Source organism: Lycium ferocissimum, chromosome 1, assembly GCF_029784015.1.
Source record: "Lycium ferocissimum isolate CSIRO_LF1 chromosome 1, AGI_CSIRO_Lferr_CH_V1, whole genome shotgun sequence".
Lineage (NCBI taxonomy): Eukaryota > Viridiplantae > Streptophyta > Magnoliopsida > Solanales > Solanaceae > Lycium > Lycium ferocissimum.
Window position 1 is genome coordinate 67,124,476 of NC_081342.1, and position 10,909 is coordinate 67,135,384.

A 10,909-nucleotide genomic window follows, 5' to 3' on the forward strand; every position below is an offset into this window, starting at 1 on the left:
CAGCCATATTAAATTTCCAACAGATGTCATGTTCCAAAGTTTACACCCCTTGATATTCAGCCCACCCTAATGTTTTGATCTGTATAACATTTTCGAAGCAACCAGGTTTATTTCCCTCTTATCTTCTGTGCTTCCCCATAAAAACTCTCTACACCACTTATTCACTTTCTTGAGTACACTTTGTGGTAGGATGAACACTGAACCCCAGAAATTGTGCAGAGAAAACAATACAAAATTTATAAGCTGCAGTTTTCCTGCATAGGACAAGTGTCATGTGGAACATCTCTAATTTTCTCTGTTATTTTTTAACATAGTTGATTGCACTCTATCTTACTCCACTTCCTTGGAGACACTGGAAGACCTAGATACCTCATAGGGAATAATCCTACTGCAAAACCAGTCAACTGCAGTAACCCCTGCTTTGTTTCGTCGTCCACCCCCACTACAAACATATTAGACTTCTCAATTTGCTACCAAACCAGTCACTTGGGAAAAATGATTCAGTGCTTCCATAATTGTTCTTACTGAAGCCACCTGACCCTTGCAAAATATCATCACGTCATCTGCAAAGATGAGGTGTGTTAACCCCTGCTGCTTACACATTGGATGATGTCTAAAATCAGGTAATTTTGCCATCTTTGCCAAGATTCTTGAGAGGTATTCCATCACCATAACGAACAACAATGGAGAAATGTGATCTCCTTGCCCTAACCCCTTTTTACCCTCAAAGTATCCATGGCAGTCCCCATTAATCTTGATAGAAAACTTTGTAAATTCCCACCTTATCTTGTCATAAGCCTTCCTCAGATCTATTTTCATCGTACACTTTGAGAAAGTCTTCCTATGATAATATCTCATCAAATCATGACAGATGAGAACATTATGCCCCATTGACCTACCTTGGACAAATGTTGCCTGAATCTAATTTACCAGAGATGGCAACAACTGCTTCAATCTGCCACACATCAACTTAGAAATACACTTATACAACACACTGCAGCAGGACATTGGTATGAACTGAGTTGCATACTCTATATTTTTTTTACCTTTGGGATTAAATTGATGACTGTAGCATTCAGTTGTTGGAGCAGCATACCATTCCTCATAAATTCAAGCACAAGGTCTCGAAATTGTCGACCTTTATTTATAGAGAATGTCTACCTCATTTACGAACCAATAATTAACAGGCCTCACTTATTCCGCACATAATCAAATTAAGATTAACCCTTCTATAATTAATTCACAAGTTGGATCAAGCCACTCACTTTTTCAGCTCATAAAAATATCCTAGTCTGAATTGAGGTTTTTTTATTCTTTTCCCCCTGAGAACTTATATTATTTCAAGAAAAACTCATGTGGATGAGTAACGTGACAAATTTTCCGAATTCTGATACATATATAGGAGTATTTAACCATCACTATAACTCGTGGTTAATTAAAAGAAATGTGATCATAGAGCACTTAATTTTACCATGATAATGGTAGCAAGCATTTTACCATTCTTAACGGTTTAATATGTTACAATAATAATATTTAAAAGTACACAGCGAAAAGTCACAACATATACAAATATAAAATGACTCCATAATATTGAACAAGTTGAATCAACTATATAAATTCTTACTATTTTAAGCTATATCGAAATTGTAATATTGAACAAGTTGAATATCGAAATTTGAACAAGTTGAATCAACAAGTTGAATCAACCATAGCAATGGTGGCAAGAATTTTAGCATTCTTCATGGCTATTATATCATGATTGTAATAATATTTGAAAGTACAACTTAATTTCTGAAAATACGCAACATATAAACATAGAGTGTTACGCTTTATTATCAACCAAATTTATAAGATCAATTATATATATTCTTGAGATTCATTAATCATTTAAACTGGTTTCAATTTAATATATTTTTTATTGGCATAACTTTAATGTCAACAAAATTAAAAATTTGAAAGTTGTTTTTTCTCTAATACTTTTTACCTGTGTTTGGTGTTCGTGGTACACATTCTAGGATTGATTGATCCGAATTCATGTCGTGTAAGACCTATTAAAAGAGAAATATTAAGACCTATTAAAAGAGAACTATTGTCTTTCCAAATATTTTCCATTCCAAAGATCGAACCTAAACTATCAGATTAAATAGTCCTAAGGTACTTGCATTAACTTTGACAAGGATTTCTGTATCACACTCGTCATGTATTTTTTTTGAAATAATTAATTAATGAATTACTTTATGATTTCCGATAACTTCAAAATAAAGCATCATTCCCATTTATTTATTAAATTTGCAAAACACCCCACCCCAGACCCACAATTGGAGCAGAAATAGACAACCATACAGCTTGTTCATGATGGGATTGGTTCAATTTCAGTTCACATATAACATATATTATTAAATTATTATAAAAATAAAAAAGAAACATCACACAAATTATTGGATTTGGAATTCCCTACTACATGAATAAATCTGATTTTGACTACTCTGCCTTTGACTTCTTGCCTTTATTTGGATCACATGAGAGAATGACATGTCTTCCTAATTTCCTCTTTGGACCAATTTTCTGAGGTGAAAAACTCATCAATATTTATTTTTTAATTTACTTTAAAAAGATTAATATTTGAAGATAATCCCTTTGACTTTTAATGATCATGTGATTGGTGAAAAAGCTATATCGAAATTGTAATAACAAAGTTATACTATGGAGTTAAATAATGACTAGATTATCTAGTGAATATACTTTTATCGATAGATGTTCAGTTCATTGAACTAAAAATAGAATATACATGATATAATGTAAAATAAGTGTTAGGTTTTACACCGAATAAATTGAGATAAATTTTTTATTTTCAACTTTAACCCTGACTTTTTAAAAGGATATCGAGAGAAGAACTTCAGATAAGGGCATCCTTCTTATTTAGGCATTTAATATCGAATAATCATCCGCCATTGAATGACGTATAAAAACAATACCATAATTATGGTATAAACAACCCAAGGATTGCTATCCCTAAAATTAAAAGTTCAACCAGCTAGATAAAATAGTCTGGCTCTTTATTCTGGGACTGTTATTTCTTCTCCTACAAACCAAACTACATAAATCTCGTGACATGTTTAAGATTACAAAGTGTTAAGTTTTTATTTTTTATTACACTTTAATTCTATTCAAATTACTACAACAACAATAACAACACACACCAGTATAATCCTACTAGATAAGGCCTGGGGAGGATAGAGAGTACACAGACCTTTCCCCTATTTCCGATTTTTCTTACACTTTAATTCTATTCAAACTATGCTATTAAAACGGGAGTGTATATAAAGAAGGCAAATGAGCATATCACATCACACTCTCAAAAAACAACCCTTAATTTCTTCCTAATCACTCACTCTATATATAATTTTGTCACTTCCTTATCCCCACAACTTTCTCCAAGTTCCTTCTTAAGCATCTTATCTTCAAGCAATAAACATGAAATTATCACAAAGATCCTCTGCTTTCTTTCTATTTTCCTTCATTCTCAACTAGCTAGAAATATAATTAATCTTCATCACTTTCTTGATATATTTTCTTCTAATTTATAATTTGACAAGAATGGTGTCAACAAAATCAGAAACAGTTCAAAACTCTGAAACTAAATCCACCATTGAAGTTCCCAATACTCAACAGCAAGTTGCAGTTTTAGTAGCTGAAAAAAAGGCCTCTGGTCCTTCTTCCCCTACTGTTACTGATAAGTCTGTGCAGAATTCTCTGAATGGTGATGATCAGGTAATTAATTTATCTCATTCAGACAAAAATTACCCTTTTTATCAAAGGACTTTAACTTATATACGCTGTCTTTTTACACTATTAATGTAATTTAACGTGTTCAAGCAGGTTACTTGTCTTATCTTGCTAATATCACTTATTATGAGTTAAGAGTTTAGTTATAGTTTAATTAAGTGACCTAACAGTGTAAAAGTAGTATAAGAAATTAATTCTTTCATTAATTGCTAAAATCCCTATTTTTTTTCTCTTGTTTCTTCCTTGTTCATTTTTATTTATGTGATGAGCTCATAAGTCATAACCATGTCTTCCCAAGAACGAAAAGACTGAGTTATTATATCTATAGTTATAAAAATTAATCTACCTTATTTTTCAAATGACTAATCGAACGTGTTATGAACGACACTGTACATGCTTGTCATTCATGTGCGTCCAGATAGTGTCAGTGTGTAAAGTTAAACTCGTAAAGCAAATGTTTGAAATTCCTACATTTTACTCTTTTTTTCCTTTGTCTTTTTTATTCATGTGATGAGTTCGTAAGCTCGTGTGCCAAGAACTTCAAAAAAAAAAAAAAAAAAAAAAACTGGTGCTTTTTGCAACAATTTCCGCGAATTCTAGCTGTTGAATGGCAGTACTTTTGTTTTGTTTTTTTATGAATTTAATACCTTTGTTGAAGTTATAAACCTAAACTATCTCTAAGTTTTTCTTTTAACGGATAGAAATTCAAGAAAAAGTAGTTGAACTTAGTCTTTTTAAGTCCAGTAATATTATTTTATTTTATATCTTTTTTTGTTCCAATATTTTATTTTATATCACGTGTACTATTTCCTGTTTTACATGATCCTAAATGCTTCCTACGTCTTGGTTATAGTTTACGTGCAATATTTTTGAGTAAAATCGAGATGCGTTGATTTAATATAACAGGGAGAATTGTGCAATAATTTTCTTTATATAATATAATAACACTTTTGGTCTTTTAATTATTAACAAATTCTGATTTTAGTCATTGTGATATATGACTTGACATATTTAACTTTTAATTAATTAAAATATGTGTTTAATCCCTTTATATACGAAAATATGATATTTAGACTAGTTTCAGCAGTATGTTCCCCTCACATATGTAATAACAACATAAAATTAACTTAAAACATGAGCACTAATGACATTGAAAATTTGTGAATGTTCACTAGCAAGAGATCCAACCTGGGGCGGAGCTAGGTTGAGCCGAGGGATTCATCTGAACCCCATTCGGCGAAAACTTACACTGTATATACTAGGTTAAAATTATTTTTATTTATGTATAGTAGATGTTAAACCCCCTGGGCTTCTTCGTCTGTTTACTTCTTTATATTTTTGAACCCTTTTAATAAATTTCTGGCTTCGCCACTGGATCCAACATGCACATTTCAAATAATTAAAGATTAAATGTACGTAATCAGACATCACAAGTACTAATGGACCAAAAATACTATTAATTCTTTATTTTCCTCATAAGGATTGTTCTAATTTAACTTAGGCCCTGTTTGTCCATAGATACCAAAAAAAAAAAAAAAAATTCAGTTTTTTTGGAATTTTGAAGTTGGAGTTGGAGTTGTGTTTGGCCATAGTTTTTGAAATTGTAGTTTTTGGTGAAATGTAGTTGTAAAAAAGTGAAAAAAAAAAAAAAAAAAAAAATTGAAAAATAAGTTTTTTGGAGTTTTTATATTCGGAATATAACTTCAAGTTATATTCGAATTTTATAAATCAAAATGAAAAAAGTGAAAAAAATGAAAAAAAAAAATCCGGAATAAAGTAAATAATTCTTATGGCCAAACGCCTACTTAGTATCTTTCTATTACTTTGGGCTGCTCTGTGTGTGTGTGTGTTTTTTTTTTTTTTTTTTTTGTGTGTGTGTGTGTGGTGGGGTTTAAATGTTGGCTGGAGAAGAGAAAAGAGGTTTTTTCTGCACGCCTCAATGAGTACAATTTATTAAGAAACTCTAAAAGAGTACTTACTTTTGACAACAAAACACACACACGCTGAGACACAAAAGACTACAACAAATTATTGACGCATGTTTTTTTTGCTTCCATATATTTGCCGCATGCTTGACTTAGTTTACTTTCTATAATCAGGATTTCGTTATATAATATTTCATGATTGTGTAGCTTAATTAACCTTTTATAACGATGATGATAACTAATGAAAGTTGTCTTAGTGTTCTAACTTTTTCAGTTTCAATGCTTATCCGATTTGTTGATACCTTCTTTAAAAATAGAAAAGAAAAAAGTTTATAGTAATAAATACTAAATACCACTCCTTCCGTTTCATTTTATGGGATACATTCAAAATATAAGAGTTAAATTGACTAATTTTCAATGTAAATTTAAACATAAATTCTGCAACGTTTCATAGTTCATCGTTAGCGATATGAAAGTATGTGTGGTTAATTTGTCGTTAACATTACAATATAAGAATACATATTAATTAAGTTAGAATTAAGTGATAAAAATGCATATAAAAAATATGTCATTTATTCATTTGTTTAGTATAAACATTAACTGTGTTAAGTCATTATCTATTTACTTGCTTGAGTTTATTTTGGACGGTGTACCCTAATTTAGACAAATATTATTATTGTAAAATCTAAAGTCGTCGTGGGTGAGTACCAGGATAAAACATACGACAATGGGTAACTACAAAAAAATAAAATCGAGATAGATTATTTTAGGATAAAATATTTTAATAGTTTTTCTATATGTTTACTTTTTCCTTGTTTCAGAGTTTCCAGTAATATTTCTTTTCGTATCATGTTCAAATACACACTGTCTCAATTTATGCGCAGTGGCGGATTCAGGATTTTCAATCAAGGTGTTCGGAAAAACAATTGAACCAACTTTTACATTTGTTCAGAGTGTTTAAAAGTTAATATATACGTAAACAGGGAAAATTTATCTAAATATATCTTTGTAGCTTTTTTGCTTCAGGTGTTCACCTTTACTACATCCGCCCCTGTTTATGCGACACCCTTTCATTTTTAGTCTGTCCCAAACAGAGTGTTACCATTCTATATTTAAAAACAATTTAATTCTATGAGATGATTTACAGACATATAAATATTTAATGCTTATTTCAGACACAAATTTCAAAAGTTTTTTAAAACTTCATGCCTAGTCAAGTGTCACATAAATTGAGACGGAAGGAGTATTTTTTCTTTCTCAAATGTCGTGTCAAATTAAACGGTGCCATATAAATTGAGAAAGAGGGAGTAAATATTTATGTCCGTAAATTTGAGAGAAAATTTATTCTTTATCTTAAAAAGGTTAAAAGGTGAAGAAGAAAAGAAAAAGACAAAGAAAAGTTGTAGTGGGGTGACTCTGTGTGTACTCAGCAAAACAACTGACAGACTGTACTTGCCACTGGGCTTTCTGTTGCAGAACATACCATGAAGATTTTCAGTAATCATAGATTTTATTCCAATCAAATCTTCATCTTTATCTCTTCTCTTAATTTTCTGCAAATATTTAATCTCTTTAAAAGAACATATTCAGGAATTACAGTTGATGGATTCTGACTAGGTAATTATTATGCATTTGTTAACTTTAATTTTATATGTATACATAGTTTGAGTTGAAAATAATTCTTCTCTTGATGTGTTTGATGCATTGTTTATTGGTATAATATGTGTTAATAATTCGTGTTTCTTTCTTTTCTAATTGTTTCTCTAACTTCTGTTTTTTCTTCTTGTTCAAGAATGTGATGATCCACTAAGTGAATTTGTATTTTTTTGGTTGTTTTGCTTTCATTTCTATTTAAAGATTTGATTTTTAGTGAAGAACTATGCCATAAATTGGTCAAGATTGCTCCTTTATTTGCTTAGCGAGATGATTCCTTTAGTTCGTTGATTAGAACAGTAATAATTCTCTATTTACTTCCTATATCCCATTTTATCTAATTGTTTATTTAATTGCAATGGGATGGCATGTGGTTTATTATAGCGGAATTGACATAAATAGCTCTCACCAAAATAACAGCCAACAAATGTATATTTCTTGTATATTAGTGTAAAATATACATAGAATATACATGTTTGATATATACTAGTGTATATTTATCTGGCTAGTGAGTGTAATTATTTTTGGCCAACTGGCTAAATGCGTAACTTGCTATTTTTTATAATGTTCTCATTCATTCTTTTTGGTATAATATGGGTTAATTCGCATTTCTTCTTTTCTAATTGTTTCTCTAACTTCTGTCTATCATCTTGTTCAACAATCTGATGACCCACTAAGTAATTCTATATAAAGATTTGATTTTTAGTGAAGAACCATGGCATAAATTGGTAAATATTGCTCCTTTCTTTGCTTAGCTAGATGATTCTTTTAGTGTGCTGATTAGAGCAGTGATAATTCTGTATTTTACTTTCTGTATCCCATTTGTGTAATTGTTCATTTAATTGGATTTTTTCATTTTTGGCCCATTGGTCGAAATTAATTATGGGCGCTAGCCAAAATATACAAAACCTATACACTGATTATGTATAATATATGTATATTATATGTATATTTTGTGTATACAATATGTATATTTAGAAACGATATACAAAATCTATAAATTTTCTGGCTATTATTCTTTTCAGAGGTCCAAAAATGTAATTATCCCTTTATTTATTTAATTTCAATGAGATTAGTGTTAATGATTTGATGCTAATTGCAGAAAGCAAGGGGCTTGCCTCAAAGAGAAGCCACTATTCCAATGGGGGGTTACACTGATGCAGAATACATAGGGATTAATGAAGTTGTTTCTCCAAGGGCTAACAATGATAGGAAACTTTCACTCTTGCCCTTAGTTTTCCTCATTTTCTATGAAGTTTCTGGAGGACCATTTGGTGTTGAGGACACTGTACAAGCAGCTGGTCCACTTCTTGCACTTGTTGGATTCTTGGTTTTCCCAATTATTTGGAGTGTCCCTGAGGCACTTATTACAGCTGAATTAGGCACCATGTTCCCCGAAAATAGCGGCTATGTTGTTTGGGTTTCATCTGCTTTGGGTCCATACTGGGGCTTTCAACAAGGTTGGGTGAAATGGTTAAGTGGAGTCATCGACAACGCCCTTTACCCGGTTTTGTTTCTTGATTATCTGAAATCAGGAATTCCTGCATTAGGCGGTGGACTTCCTCGAGTTATCGCAGTCGTAGGCATTACTTTGGTCCTTACTTACATGAACTATAGGGGTTTAACTATTGTTGGATGGGTTGCTGTTCTGCTCGGGATATTATCGATTCTACCTTTTGTTGTAATGGGGCTCATTTCGATTCCAAAAATAAGGCCGACTAGGTGGTTGGTGGCGGATGTGCACAATGTCGATTGGAACTTGTATCTAAACACACTCTTCTGGAACCTGAATTATTGGGATTCAATAAGTACTCTTGTAGGAGAAGTACGCAACCCGAGGAAAACTCTGCCTAAGGCTCTGTTTTATGCCGTGATTCTAGTCATTTTATCGTACTTTTTCCCTCTATTGGTCGGTACCGGAGCTGTTCCACTCGAACGTGACTTGTGGACGGACGGTTATTTCGCGGATATTGCGAAAATACTTGGTGGAGTTTGGCTAAGATGGTGGATTCAAGGGGCCTCTGCATTGTCAAATATGGGGACGTTTGTAGCGGAAATGAGCAGCGACTCATTTCAGCTACTTGGTATGGCCGAGAGAGGGATGTTACCTGAGTTCTTTGCCAAAAGATCACGTCATGGAACACCTATAGTCGGGATCCTCTTCTCAGCTTGCGGTGTGGTTTTACTTTCGTGGATGAGTTTTCAAGAGATTGTAGCTGCAGAAAATTTCTTGTATTGCTTTGGAATGATCTTGGAATTTATAGCGTTTGTACGGTTAAGGATAAAGTTCCCAAATGCATCGCGCCCTTTCAAGATACCTGGTGGAACAGTCGGAGCCATCCTGCTGTGTATTCCTCCAACCATTCTCATCAGTGTTGTTTTGGCATTTTCCACGGTTAAAGTCATGATTATAAGCCTTGCTGCTGTTGCAATCGGGTTGGTGATGCAACCATGTCTTAAGCGCATTGAGAATAAGAGATGGTTGAAGTTCTCCATTAGTTCTGATCTTCCTGACATTCATCACGATAATGGAGCATTACTTCATTGATTCTCATATGTAGTATGTTTTAAAGTGTACGACTCTCCTACTAACACGACACTGCAACAACTGCACGAAATCCAGAATATTCATGGAGGGCTGGATTATCCTATTCTGCTGTAAAGCATCTAATATCGTAAGCTTGTATTTGCCCTGCTCCTATGCCTATTCATTAGTGGCAAGTAGCTATGAATGATAGCTTTTTCAGGTGATTGCTTTAGAATAGATGATTATATGGTTTCTGTTTTGTGATCCATGACAAGCTACTCAATGTGTGAAAAGTTGCAAAAACTTGTCAAGTTCGTTTCTGCTCTCTTTTACGACTCCCTTTGTCCAAAATGGATTTAAATTTTAAAGTGATATCCATTCTCTTCGTATTCGAGAGGAATCTGCAAACGCTTGTATCTGCTACATCATTGTGCTTTTGCATTTCCCGTTGCTCTCAAGAGGATCTAGAATAGAAATTCTCTGTATTTGTTTTTGTTTCCTTTTCGTAAGGCCTTATCATCCTATACAAATTATTAAACAATTTCTGAATATAGAAGTTGTTATGTGTTGAAGTTGAGTATTTTACATGGATTTTTGGCGTTTATAGAAGATGTGGTTGTGTGTTCAAGTTGAGTTTTACATGATCAAAATCCAATTCTCTTTTTCTCAAATTGTACTTGAAGGGAGGCAGTTTTCCTTGTAGGGTTGTGGGAAGCATATTACAGCACTAATGCTGAAAAATAGATGTCTGCTAATCAGTAAAAAATTAGTCCATAATGAATGATGCCGAAGCCTTAATGGATAGAGTTTCCGGTAGTTGTACTGGTGAGAGGTAGCAGGTACCTGTTTGAATTAGTCAAGGTGCACGCAAGTTGGCTCGGACACCACAATTGTCAAATAAAATTAGTCCATAATGAAATGCTTATTTTCATCATAAAGATCCATCAACAATCTTGAAGGAAACGAACTAAGTGGCTCAGAGACTTGGATGGACTGTGGGGTTGTGGAAGGGGTTAGG

At 32.7% G+C, this 10,909-nt stretch overlaps 1 protein-coding gene across 2 annotated transcripts; it reads left to right on the forward strand.

The window, feature by feature from the left end:
* The first annotated feature begins 3,361 nt into the window (after positions 1-3,361).
* On the forward strand, positions 3,362-10,159 carry LOC132057882 (probable polyamine transporter At1g31830). Of its 2 annotated transcripts, none has more exons than XM_059450475.1 (2): positions 3,362-3,771; positions 8,467-10,159. In XM_059450475.1, exons 1-2 carry the CDS (start codon positions 3,598-3,600, stop codon positions 9,910-9,912), a joined length of 1,620 nt encoding a protein of 539 aa, XP_059306458.1. In that variant the 5' UTR covers positions 3,362-3,597; the 3' UTR covers positions 9,913-10,159. The 2 variants fall into 2 exon arrangements, with proteins under 2 accessions (XP_059306458.1, XP_059306463.1); XM_059450480.1 differs by lacking the exon at positions 3,362-3,771 and adding an exon at positions 7,103-7,328.
* The last annotated feature ends 750 nt before the right edge of the window (positions 10,160-10,909 follow it).